This window comes from Aspergillus sclerotioniger (genome assembly GCF_003184525.1).
Source record: "Aspergillus sclerotioniger CBS 115572 chromosome Unknown BO94scaffold_29, whole genome shotgun sequence".
Lineage (NCBI taxonomy): Eukaryota > Fungi > Ascomycota > Eurotiomycetes > Eurotiales > Aspergillaceae > Aspergillus > Aspergillus sclerotioniger.
The window spans coordinates 225,264-237,843 of record NW_020291019.1 but is presented as its reverse complement, the minus strand read 5'-3'; the positions used below and the strand labels follow the sequence as shown (position 1 = coordinate 237,843).

The following is a 12,580-nucleotide window of genomic DNA, read 5'->3' as shown; positions in this document are numbered from 1 at the left end:
ACCATTCCAAATCACGGAAGAGAAGCACATCATGATCTGCAACCAAGGTGGGGTTGTCCATGTAATTTCGTCTCCTGCTGGCTAAGGCTGAAAATTATAGGTCTTTTAATTAATTCCTGATCGATGTAGACTCCCAATATTATGTTTGCTGAGACTAATCATGACTATTCTATTATCAGACTCGGTAATTTTGGTTACGTCAGGGTGATATGATAGGTCTCTCCATCATTAGTCCGTACTGCGGTATATTAGTGTGTTTTATATGGCTACTGCCTTTAGAGGAAAATAGAACCCGAAAAATGATATGAAATATATCTTGTAGTGGTTTTAGATTCGTGATCATACCCAGCCCCAGCCTCAGTAGTACTCATTACCTCTGTCTATAAAAGGTAGTCTATCGCGCTGTGATGGGTCAATAGTAGTATATCTTAAAAAATCTAGCTACTTATTTGTCTTTCACATTCTACCATGTGGCTAATAGTTTTTAACTTTTTGTGCTCAATCTTCACCTTTATTATTCCCGTCTTGTCATTCTTACAAGTATAGTATCCGCTGTTTCACTGGTTTATAGTCTATTGCTGATAGTGTGTAGGTTCAATATCTTCAAACGCCAGATAGTGATAATAGCACATTTGGAGGGAGGCCAGGATTCAATAGAAATTTTAGTAAGTTAAACAAGACCAATCACTTCATCATCGATTGGCAATGATAACTAAATCTAAATATGGTAATAGATACTCAATATACACCACATTCAGTTGTGGACACATCTACTACAGCCTACTTTTGCAGTGAATATGAAAGGCAATTAATTCAAGTTAATCCATGGGATAGGTTGAGAACGGTTCCGGGGTCAGTGATTTATCCGTCTTATTCCACCGAACATCTGCCTAGAAAAGATCAAAATGGTGTTGTTCTTTGGTAATGGATGACGGCACAGAGTAGCCCAGATGATAGAACTCTAGCAGATGTCCTTCAATCTGGTAAATTACTAGGGGCTTCTCCACCTCTATCTGCTACCGAAAAGGGTATTCCATTCAATATACCCGTGCAGGCCCAGGTTGGCAGATTATATACTATTTACTGGATGTGGAACACGACAACTGAAGTTGAAGGAGGCTTTTTGGTCTGTTCTATGACCTTTTCCACATATTGACAGAAGCTTAGTTCTATTTCCAGGTTTATACTTCCTGCTTTGACATTGAAATTATCGAAACATCTGGCGACAGCCCCACTACAAAGGGTGCTACGTCCGATGTATTATCATCTACCGCACTCGTTTCAACGTCTACTCCGTCCAATTTGACGAACGATTTCCCGACTACAAAGAGGACTAAATCCAGTTTACTGTCACGTACCAGAGTCGTTTCGACATCTGTTTCCTCTTATTTGACTAGTTATATAATGCTAAACTCCTCTGCTGTTCGACGGCCGACTTTCTCAGGATCTAGCCAGTTATCTGGGGAGACGGTATGTCCAAGTATCTCAGGGCTAAATATCAACATGACGAGCTCGCCCAGCCTCAGATCCCCAAGTATAGCCATGACGTCAAAGGCTGATATGAATAGCTCATGCAGCTTATTACAAACTACTACTCATTCAAAAACAGGCATGATTACACAGAGTATTCTGGGCGGTTCAGAATCAACAAACAGGCCATTTATTACGCCTCCCTGGCAAAGAAATAGTACACTTCCGATATCTATAACAGGCATGAACCTACCAACCAGTCTCTGTTCAACCCCACGTATTGGTTCTACCCAGACAGTGAGAGTAAATACAGGCAATATGACTGAGTTCGATCCTCCGTCGCTCGATTTGTCTATTGGCGATGCAGTGATGTTCTACCCAATAAATGGGAGTTTTAACTTATACAACACCACCCTTGATGAGTCATGTGTAGGTGTTACCAGACTTGGTGACGATATAGATGGCAGTGTTTTATACAATGTCACCTCTTCTAAGCCAGCTTGGTTTCTTGGGCTCCAACACGACGACGGTTGGTATTATTGCTTTCCTGGATCTCATTTCGCCCTCAATCCAGGGAACGAGAGTGAGCAGTTCTCTAGTACGATTCGAACGACATCTTATATGTCTATCGCACGGCCGGATCGCCATTTGTCCACTACAACAGTCGTTGTTACGGATACATTCTCCGGCACAACTCTAACAACATCTTATTTGACAATCGCGGAGCCGTATGCCCGGACGTCCACTACGACACTGGTGGTCACCGAGTATTGAGCTAGGACATTCAGGGAATGATACAGAGGTGCCCGTAACCGGATTCTATACCCTGTATAGAGAGGCTTGTTTTTGAACCCTATTCACATGATACGTTATACTGCAAACGGACTACTGGTAAGTTGTTGTTCCATTCCTTACCTGCGTTGGAGAATCGGAAGCAGTAATTAAGGCTCTACGAGTAAGATCTCAAAGAGAACGGAAGAGCTTTCATTGCTTAATAAGAGCATGTCATCACTGCAATCCCATTGTTTCTGTTGTCCTGCCCCCACGCATTCCTCCCAGTATCCCTGTTGACAGCAGCGCGCGCAGCATCCCCCCAGACAGACGGCAAAGCACTGGGGAAACGTCAGTATATAGTTAATCAAAGGATAAAAGAGAGGGCAACTTACTGAAAATCGCCATTGTCGTTCCGCAGCAGTCTCCTGACCTCTCAATTTATCGTAGGCCTCTTTGATCTCCAGCGAGATATGGACCATTTTGTTGACGTCCTCCAGAATGGTGAAGACGTGTTTGGTCAGCTTGGCGGCATATTCAAGCAGTTTCAGAAGGTTGTTGGGCGTGACGTAGGCCTTGTATTTTTCATAGAGAAAGTAGCCGGCCACGAGAATGAGGAGAAAGGCAACATTCATGGCGGAGAGATCGGGCATGATAGCCGTGGTGGTCGAGGTTGTGTCGGCGGAGATGGTGGTCATCAAGGCAACAATGAGAGAGAAAGGAGTTGAGGAAGAAAGAAGCCAGAGGGGGGAGAAGGCTCCTATACAGCAGCGCGCCGGTCTCTACTCGGGCCCGTGAGGAGGGCGAGCGACGCAATACCAACACGAAGCTGAAGCTATTCAGGAGGGCCAGAAGCTAAGGAAGTGAAGGCGGAGAAAGAAAGCGGCAGAAACGAAGTCACGTTATTGGTGGCCAAAAGAGCCAATGAGAAGACCGAATCTGTAAAACTTATGGACCAATGAGAAGCCTTGGAGCCGGGAACTTTCCTTGCCAGGACCCAGCCAAGACTTCAGAGAATGAAATTAAAACTCACCGCCTTAAGCAGATGTTCTGCCAGGAGCATTATGAGCCATCAGATGTGATTAGGAACTTTCTTAAAAATAGTTCCGCCACCACCCGCACTGAGGGGTGACTGTGCAAGAACGCCAGGTGCTGATACACAATGGACCACAGGCGTAAGTACTGAAAGGTTGAGATAGGCTAAGATGATCCAATCGGCCAGAGGTGCCTGATCCCTAACTGCTCACTTGCTAAGTACATAAATTTACACGGTCCCTATTTTCTCGTTAGAATCCTAGTATGTCACCACTTCCACCTCATAGCCCATTGGCACTACCAGCCCATTGGTGCGCAATGTCTACCTAATACCAATACCTTTCGAACCAGAGCTAACCGAAGGATCCGTAAATTTAAAGTAGGCTACCACAATGTAGAACTTTTAGCATAAGATACATCATAATATCGGAATACACAAAAGTCAGTGATGGCATCACATTTCCACCGGGCACTGTCGGACAGAGAGGGAGTTGAAGTACCGATGAACGAAATTGGATCTCTTTCTTTTATCGGCACTGGCCTCAAAGCTCTTGGAACTCGAAATTTGAATAGCTGTATTGGCCCATATTCCTCCGCTGCCTCGGCCTTCGCAAGATCCGTATACTTCCATCAACTACTCGCCCGTGCGGGTCCTCGTGCCCACTGGGTGTTTGTTACGTCTCGAATTCAGGATTTGACCGCCAAGCGAAGAAGTCTGTTGGATCGGCCATGGCGCTATCACCATTGTCATTACTTCTCTCACCTTGCCGCGGTGTCCACGGAGTTGGCGCTATCCGGCGGCCTCCTTAGTCGCTTCGTCAGTCAACTATTGCCTATAATGCTGCTATGTGATAGTATCTATCAGAAGCGCACCGTGAGTCCCTCATCCATTGCTTTATTCGGAGCTGCTATAATCACCTCCCGGAGATATTGTCCCGACTGCCTGCCAGGGTATTGCAGAGCTCGTTGAGCCGTCTGGTTGTCAGCAACGATCACTGCCTGACCTATTCGATGCCTCGTGATCATGATCAGGGCTAGGATCAAGTCTTCCCGGGGTTCAGGGTCCCGGGCGGTAACAGGTCGCTGCTCATCCTCTGAAAAGTAGCCCATCGGGTAGACGGTTGGCTCGAAGCTGCTCCCGCCGCTTGAGCTGCACGTCAGGCTGCCCGTTTCTCCTTTCGTCGGGAACTGGTAGGCATCCTCTGATTTAAGTGCCGGCAGTGGGTCTAAGGTCATCGGGTTGGGGTACGCGACTGGGGAGAAGCCGTGGATGGCAGACCACGGTGCGTGGGGCCGGTGTAGAGGTAAGTCTGATATCGTAGAGTTGAATGCTGACTCGTAGAGATACGTAATTCTCGATGTTTGCGAAGTCATGAATTCCAAAGCTGAGAAGAGCGGTATGGGGCGGAGGGCCCTCGGGGTTCTCAGACCTTCTGGGATACGTGCTGAGCATGCTGTGCTTCGTCTTTATCTGAGTAGGCGCTGCCGGGACTCGCTCCGGGTGATTAGGGGGGATGGCAGGTCCACTTGCTAACGGGCCTGCCGCGGCGTCACGGTGGGGCCAGGCTTGCGGGGAACCGGGCAATCGTATCTCTAGGAGTGACGCTGATATGCTTGGAGCCGTCAAGACCGGTATTGATGGTATGGATATGGCTGATATGCTGGATGGTCCGGAGGAACCTTCTTCCGCGCACTCGGGGACGCGTTACCAGTCGACGCGTTAGAGCGCCTGCTGTCTGGTTAGATATCAGCGTACCTCTCTTATACAGCAACAGGTATCCCCGCAAAGACGCCAGGCAGATCTCGCCACCTTCCTTAAACTGATGTGATTGTAGCTGGCGTTCTGCCTCGGTCAGGAAACCGGCTCCTTTTATGCGGACATCTCCGGAGACTATGTAGGCTCCGGTATATTGCAAGTTGATCCCGGAAATTGCATGATCAGTGAACTAGATTGGTTACTAGCCTAGGAGGGCCGGCCGGACTTACGCATGCATTAGCCTCTAGGTATGGGCTGTAATAGTCGGACTCAGTGTTACATATGGCCATGTGTTTTACAGAGATATGGCTGTCGAAAAGGCAAAGAAGGGATAGTCCCAGAGCAGGTAGAGGGAGACCAAGTGTGAGACAAATTTGTCATCGTCAGTGATGGCGGTCCATGGCTTAGTAGGAACAAGATAAGCGGCACTGCCGCACAAAAGCTGGCTGTCCATAATCTGTGTTGGACAACGACCCAACGTCTCGCGAGCAGGAGATGTTCATGCAACTTAGGAAGTAGCCCGGCCACCCACTCCGTGTCTGGTAGGGATACCGCACCGACACCGCGCCCGACTAGCTCAAGTGACTGAACCTGTCGGTTGGCGACACTCATCACGCATACGTCCTGGTGTCCGAGTCTGACCAGCTGCGCCAATTGATCGAAGAGCAGAACACCCTGGTTGACGAATTCGAGAACGAGTCGCGCCCCAACCTTACCCCGCACGACAATGAACACGGCCTCTGATCGCCCCAGTAGCTGCCGGGTGTGTCGGACCCGGGGGCAGTTTGACGCGACCGAATCGAATTGGCAGGAACGGGCAGGGATAGCAGGGACCGCCGCTGAGGGGGCCAGGGGCAATCTGGACGATTTAAAAACATCATGTATTTAGCAAGGCATGAGGCAGATAGGAATTGAAGACACACAGTGGCCGAACCGACCCTATACAGGTGTATGAAGACAGGAACCTCTCTGACATATTATGCTCAGGATAATAAAGTGACATTTATCTCCTGGTTATAGTAGAATAGGTATGACAGCCCGCGACCGGTAACAACTACAAGTAGCAACCAACCCCCTAGGCACTGGCCATGCCTGGAGTTTGGGACTTGCGCTGGCCTCCGTAGCGAGGCTCACATGTGGCATCTCAGAGTCGTCTGTTAGTTACTGAGGACGCTTTGTAAGTGTGGGATGAGGCGGCTCTGCGGGGTGGGCAATCTATCATAGATTAGAGGGAAAGGCAGCACAAAGTCGTAAGTCTGTGGATAATACCGAGCCTAATCTCATCCTTATCTTCTTGCACTAGATCAAGGCCATATGTAGCTTGCGCGCCATTGTGTTGAGAGAATGGTGAAGACGATGGCATCACGGGCGAGTGATGAGGTTTCATTATCACGTGTCTGTAGTCACGTGATATGTCACACTACGCCATGCGTCATCCATCCAGAGGCCGGGCATCAATTTCTGATGCCTAAATACCTTTCTTGCGTCATATACACGTGTGTTGATTCTTCTCGTTTGTGTTTTGAGGCTGAGCTCCTATCACTATCAACCATTTACAAGTGATACATCTCTCTCATACATCAATAAATACTTATCTTTCGCTTTTGTTGTTTATTGATGCTCCGCCGTTAAAATGGAATCCTACGAACTTCCTCCCGAGGCCGAAGCCATTCGTAAAGATATAAGGCAAATGGTGTCTGAGGCAGATACAGTATCGAACAAACAGGATAAATCGAATTCGATAACAATAATGGAAGACGAAATGGGAAACAAGACTTATTTGGGAGCCTCACTGACCGAGGAAATTACCCGGTTAATAGAGATAATGCGGATCGGACGTGTCTGTACCTTCTATAATATCGCTGGCAGTTGAAATCTTAAACTAATTAGAATCTAGGGTTGGGGATACCGTTTAGTGAATTTTCGCCATCATTCCGTACTCCCAATTAAACAAGGGCAAGGATACTTGATCCCACTATCTGAGCAAATCATGACGGCTCCTGGAGGAATATTACAGGAAGGGTTTTATAAAATCATCGTGAATGAACTCACAATCAGTGCTGGCGCAATTGCTATATTCATTCTTCCCTACGAATTGTGCGAACGATGATTGCAGCTCTCTATTCTTGTAAAATTGGGAATACACAACGACTATGCAGATATATGTGGATTAATTCCCAAGAATAGCCTGAATACATGACCATGTTATGCGAATCAAACATCTCCGTATGGATATTGAGGCTGTAGTGGTTTGATATGCCCATACAGGTTGAATGGAAACTGTGCCCTTGTCGCAAGTCCCCCTTCTGAAGAAGTGTATGTAGATTGCAGTGGCTGTATATTTTCAACTAGGTTGAAACCATTATTGTAGGGGATCGTCTGCATACTTCCGGAAAAGATCGGCTGCATATCCGGGGGGAAGTCTGAAAACGAAGATTGCAGTGATTGGAGGTACTCATACAGATTGAATGGGGTTGTTGCACTTGCTGCAGGGCTCTCTTGTGGAAAGATGTATAACGTAATCCACAAGCGAGTGGGCCGGCGCACCCGGCCAAACATGCCTCCATGAAAAGATGAAGCTTATATAGTCCACTATATCAACAAAATAACGTGTTTAACTGGTGTTTTGACGTGTTGGACATCTTGTTCTTATATGCCCAATTGTTCCACACTCGCTGCAGCGAGATGGTGCCCGGCGGCGAGGCTGTTCCTCGCCTGTAGCTGATTCTACAAGCTGACTTCCACCAACTTGATCAGCCTCGCAAGTCTGTTTGAACGCGATTTTAGCCTCTTCAACAGTGACGCCGTTAAGGCCGGCCATTTGGCGATAAGACCTCTTCTTCTTAGTGTTTTGCCTCTCTAATCCAGCCCGTAATTCGTCGACTTCCTGCTCAAGCAAAGCAGCCCGGTTGAAGGCGATTTCGCATCCTTTTATAACATAGGATAACGCTGCTCTCATCTGCGAAGATGGGCTAATTGTACGTTCACGAAGAAGCCTTTCAATAGTAGTTTCATGCCTCCGCAACTGCCTTGTATTCTTGGATGTTTTTGGCACTGTTGATGTAGTAGAAATGCTGCCGGTTAGAGTAGGCTCACGGAGCTGTATAACCAGCCTATCAAGAACCTCGTCTGGCTGGAATGGAACCAATCCTGAAGCCTTAAAGACGCTGCGTATAGTTGATTCTTTAAAGGCAAGAGAACGTACATCTGGATATATATTGTTGGGATCCCCGATGGGCTCCCACGCCGGTAGGCAACGTAGGGTCACGTGACCCTCTTCCCTACACCGCTAGTTAGTCCATATAGATGGCCTACGAGGCCCCTAGCTACATCATCATCCATCTCATTCTACACGGTTGAATCGCCTTAGTAGCCACTCCAACATATATCCAAGAAATCAACCTTATTAATATGGTGGGTGCCCTGGCGAATCAGCCGTTCTATTAAGCTTTTGTACGCTTGTTTTAATGGTGTAAAGTAAGCAATGTCGAGCAGTTGACAAAGATACGAAGAATGCGGAGGCATGCAGATAGGAATAATACTGTTTTGGCTACATATATCATCGAATTCCGGACTCAAATGGGAGTCATGTCCGTCAAGAATTAGAAGGCTATATCGCCCAATCCGCCGGTTTTTAGTAGAAGGAATAAAGTGTTCACGAAGCCAATGTAAACCAATCTTATTAAAAGTCCAACCATTTGGCGATAGATTTATACACCAATCAGATGGAATAAGGCCTTGATACCATGCCTCTATATGAACCTTTCCCTTGAGAATCAAGTACAGCGCCAACACCACACCGGCGGCGTTGATACACTCAATTGAGGTCACCCATTCGCGGTTGCCAGACTGTATAAGAAACAGCTTACCTATACAGTCAGATCTTGTGATTACACGCGCTGTAGTCACTATATCCATAAAAAAGCCTGTTTCATCAAAGTTCCAGATATCTTCATTGAGAATACTGTATTCCTTTCTTATGGCTTTAACCCGATCGAACCACTCATCTAAGAGCTTGGAATCTTCACATTTCGCACGTTGAATATAATTTCTTCGAGAGAATTGACTCTTTAAAGCCGGTGTACGCTTAACAAAGTAGTATACCCAGTTTTCGCTGACAGAGACTGCGGAATTCGAGGCATGTTTTTGAAGAATAGATGCCATATTCCGAACATATGACGGCCGAGGATGAAGCCCACGCTTAACAAGTGAGAGTATCCAGTCCTTTAAAGCCTTTTCTTCAAGAAGAGTCAGTTTCATAGACTTGACACGTATATCTGAACGTGATTTGACTCCTTTAATACGTCGTTGCAGAGTTGAACGCGGAACATTGTAAGCGCTCGCAGCTTCGTTTATATGCGAAATTCTGCCACTTTGAATAGCCTCAACAGCTAGGCAGATACGGCCTTCTTGTTCCACCAAAGATTTTGACGATTGAGGCATGTCTGGTGGAGTTGTTGGTGGTTGAATAGCTTCAAGTTGAAGAACGCGAGAATAACGCGCGCGCCGGCCCACTCGCTTATGCGGCCCACTCGCTTGTGGATTACGTTACGGGTTGCAGTTGTTGTGTGGTGGTTAGAGATTGTACTAGTGGTGTAGTCACCCTCGCTCCAGGATATGAACTGCCTGGACTCGGGTCAGATCTAGACAGAGAAGTATGATCTGATGTATGAATATGCTCAAGGTAACGAGTCGATAACGCGGAACTATTCGTAGATTGCTGAGTATTTGAACGTGGTGAGCCCCTTGATACTTTAAAAGGTTGGATATACGATGTCCGGTCTATATAGTATCTGTCAGCTGATCTTTCGAAAGAAGGCTGGGAGAAAAAACAGGGATTTACAGACCTGAAAGCACTCGAATTATCTCTGAATCTTGGGATAATGAATCTTTTATCTTCTTCCACAAGATCTTAAAGAGGTTGTTTGGAAACTCATCCCAAAGATTCTTATTTTTAATGTTCGTTATACCTCGATGTCTCAACCGTTCAAGCTCTTCCTCTCGGTTAGGGCCAGATAATGGGAGTAATCTGATACTACAAAATGGTCAGTATAATGAGTAAGCCGTTAGTCTAAATACTAACTTTTCATTGTGAACCTCCGCAGGTAAAAGAAATAGATTGCCCAGATGTGCATTCGTATTGACACCATCGCTCCCAAGATCCTGGCATAATGTGTCAATCCTTTTCCCTTCTATGGCCCACTTGTTGATCTGATTAGAGATACTGTCGATCTCCCCTTGCACTAAGCCGGAATGAATAATGGTTTTTGCCAAAAAACCCAGGCAACTAGAACGACTGTATTTAAGGCATAATGCAGTTTTCAAACGATGAAATACCACCTTGATAAGTCGGGCGCGAATAGTGTCTTTCCTGCCATTTGATAACTGTGTCAAGAAGCTGTATGCTTGAGCAAGAGGTGATATCGCCAGATCGAAGAAGCGGTTGTTGTCAAAAAAAAAATAGAAGTGGATTGTCTTTCCAGCGAGGATCAAGTGTCAACTCTGAATCTGTGATTATTTTGTTGTTCGTCTTAGTTTTGCCAGCATATCGTCTATTCGGAGCCCGGGTTATCGTTCTCTGGGCCCTTTTGGGAAGACAAGACCAAATCGATTGTAGTGATCTCATGAGCTAAAAGTGGTCAGATCAGTTATGTTGTCAGTGCGGAGGAACGACCATTGTACATCTGTGTTTCCTGAAAGATTCACCTCAATTTCACAATTTCCAGTACATTCAGCTTGAGCACAGGCCCTGGAAAGGGTCTCGGCGATTATTTTGCCCTCAGAAACACCCATGATGGATAGCAATCGATGCTCTGATGGTCGTGTCTAGGAAGAGGGGGTTCGATCTCGGAAAGGCCGGTTACTGGGTCACATGCTCCACCAGCTCCCCAAAATGGCGTATTATTGGCCGAGCTGATCCCCACTACTGTCCACATGACTGCTGCCTATATCAAAGTTGTGAGACGATTACTGCGCATCATAGGAAGTGCCCGCTTCCTCATTTTTCTAAAATATTATAAAACAAGCAGAGGAAGTTGCAGTATCAAAGTAAATAGGACTACCAATCCAGTACTTATGGAGAATTATTCTATTACTTACAATAATATATTCGGAGACAAAAAGATACTAAGATGTCTAATAGTTATAGAGAAATATTTATAGAAGATTGCTAGTACACAATATAAAGCTTCTTATAAGATATTCTGGAGATGCAAGCTAATATAAGTCACGTCATAGTCGAGTCAGTCAAATATGGTGATAACTGATCACTCGGCTAAAAGGACGTGTATCCAGCCAGATGCTCCCATTTTAGAGAGCATCTGATCTCCCTTTTCCTCCCTCCTTCAGGCCAAGTGGTCAGTGGATTTGAGCTGCGATCGTCCATTTTCCCTAACAACAGTAGGGTCATTAAAGGTAGAGATCGGTAGACGGCGTTGCTGACCATCCTGGGTCACACGTTTGGTAACGGATTAAAGAGTTGGTGTAGGTTCGGAAGATGGCAATACAGAGTTTTGACGTACTTGCTCAAATTGATCCAGAGAAGTTATAGGTTGTATGTTTGAGAATGAAGGCTGGTATTAAGAAGTAGCACAGATCACTTCGCGATCCAAGAAGCAGGGTCGAAAAGTGAAACACCTGGGGGGTAGAATGAGACATAGAAACCTACGCAAGTGCCCTGTTCCTCTCATATAGATGCATCAGCTGATTTATGTATAAACCCACCCCGAAACAATTCCCTACAGAACTCAACCGTGTTAAATATATTGATTAACTTCCCCCTCCTTACTCAGGTATATGGAGCTCACTTGTGGCTAGTCAAATATGGCAAACTATACAAGAAGACAACAGAAATGGCATTCCAAGTCATAGTAGACTACACCAGGGGATTAATTCCAAAGGAACACAGGAATCTTCTTTCAACATGACGTGTAAGTTAGATCAGCAAGCACAAGAAGATTGGAAAATTTTATATAAAAATAAGAGCCACAGTGCATGCAAGATAATAGTTACAGTCATGGAGGTTTTGAAACCAACTTTCCCTGCAGAGACAGTTGCTTCAATGTGCGCTGCCGAGACTCCATAAGCCCCTTCCCGACATGATGTTTTCTTAGCTCCCTGTGCGAGTATGCGAAATGCTCGAAATGAATGTGCTCGATTTCATTCGCACCTGCTTCCTTTCTTGTCACTTTGCATCGCACATCATATACAACCTCAAGGCCATGTTTCTTTTCCTCAGTTATCCAGTATTCATAAGTGATAGCCTCGTCACCTTTTGTCTCCCGTCGGTTTTTGAGGTCTTCAACCCAAGGCCGCTCTCGAGGCCGTTTTCGGACTAATATGCCAAAGCAAGCTGCTGAAGTCCAACGGAGGAGCTGTTTTGCTTTCAATGAAAAAGAAGAGGGGCTGTCTTGTTCGTTCCCGAATGAGGACATGGTATGCTTGTTTGCTGACATACGTTGGGGCGGCACATATTCGGATTGGCTTTCGGTTTCATACATTGCAGTTATTGTAGCGCTTTCCTGGAGTGACAGAACGTTCTCTTTTGGT

At 46.0% G+C, this 12,580-nt stretch overlaps 6 protein-coding genes across 6 annotated transcripts; 2 read left to right on the top strand and 4 right to left on the bottom strand.

Moving 5' to 3' along the window:
- Window positions 1–468: 468 nt before the first annotated feature.
- BO94DRAFT_549541 (uncharacterized protein) lies at window positions 469–2,244 on the top strand (the record flags this gene model as incomplete). Its single annotated transcript, XM_025613453.1, has 5 exons — window positions 469–540; window positions 593–665; window positions 735–852; window positions 946–1,126; window positions 1,180–2,244. 5 exons carry the CDS (start codon window positions 469–471, stop codon window positions 2,242–2,244), a joined length of 1,509 nt encoding a protein of 502 aa, XP_025463912.1.
- Window positions 2,245–2,411: 167 nt separating this feature from the next.
- Window positions 2,412–3,065, bottom strand: BO94DRAFT_577994 (uncharacterized protein; the record flags this gene model as incomplete). Its single annotated transcript, XM_025615198.1, has 2 exons — window positions 2,637–3,065; window positions 2,412–2,582 (listed from the first exon to the last, which is right to left on the bottom strand). Exons 1-2 carry the CDS (start codon window positions 2,937–2,939, stop codon window positions 2,412–2,414), a joined length of 474 nt encoding a protein of 157 aa, XP_025463911.1. The 5' UTR covers window positions 2,940–3,065.
- Window positions 3,066–4,137: 1,072 nt separating this feature from the next.
- BO94DRAFT_605670 (uncharacterized protein) lies at window positions 4,138–4,981 on the bottom strand (the record flags this gene model as incomplete). The annotated part of the gene is made up of 1 exon (XM_025616501.1): window positions 4,138–4,981. The coding sequence occupies exon 1, from the start codon at window positions 4,648–4,650 to the stop codon at window positions 4,138–4,140; it is 513 nt and encodes a 170-aa protein (XP_025463910.1). The 5' UTR covers window positions 4,651–4,981.
- BO94DRAFT_605664 (uncharacterized protein) lies at window positions 4,822–5,492 on the bottom strand. The gene is made up of 2 exons (XM_025616500.1): window positions 5,263–5,492; window positions 4,822–5,222 (listed from the first exon to the last, which is right to left on the bottom strand). The coding sequence occupies exons 1-2, from the start codon at window positions 5,320–5,322 to the stop codon at window positions 4,827–4,829; spliced, it is 456 nt and encodes a 151-aa protein (XP_025463909.1). The 5' UTR covers window positions 5,323–5,492; the 3' UTR covers window positions 4,822–4,826.
- A 1,007-nt stretch (window positions 5,493–6,499) lies between these two features.
- BO94DRAFT_538592 (uncharacterized protein) lies at window positions 6,500–7,248 on the top strand. Its single transcript, XM_025612526.1, has 2 exons — window positions 6,500–6,872; window positions 6,930–7,248. Exons 1-2 carry the CDS (start codon window positions 6,666–6,668, stop codon window positions 7,140–7,142), a joined length of 420 nt encoding a protein of 139 aa, XP_025463908.1. The 5' UTR covers window positions 6,500–6,665; the 3' UTR covers window positions 7,143–7,248.
- A 2,425-nt stretch (window positions 7,249–9,673) lies between these two features.
- BO94DRAFT_211064 (uncharacterized protein) lies at window positions 9,674–10,950 on the bottom strand. Its single transcript, XM_025606158.1, has 4 exons — window positions 10,715–10,950; window positions 10,517–10,661; window positions 10,116–10,224; window positions 9,674–10,067 (listed from the first exon to the last, which is right to left on the bottom strand). The coding sequence occupies exons 1-4, from the start codon at window positions 10,823–10,825 to the stop codon at window positions 9,872–9,874; spliced, it is 561 nt and encodes a 186-aa protein (XP_025463907.1). The 5' UTR covers window positions 10,826–10,950; the 3' UTR covers window positions 9,674–9,871.
- Between the last annotated feature and the right edge of the window lie 1,630 nt (window positions 10,951–12,580).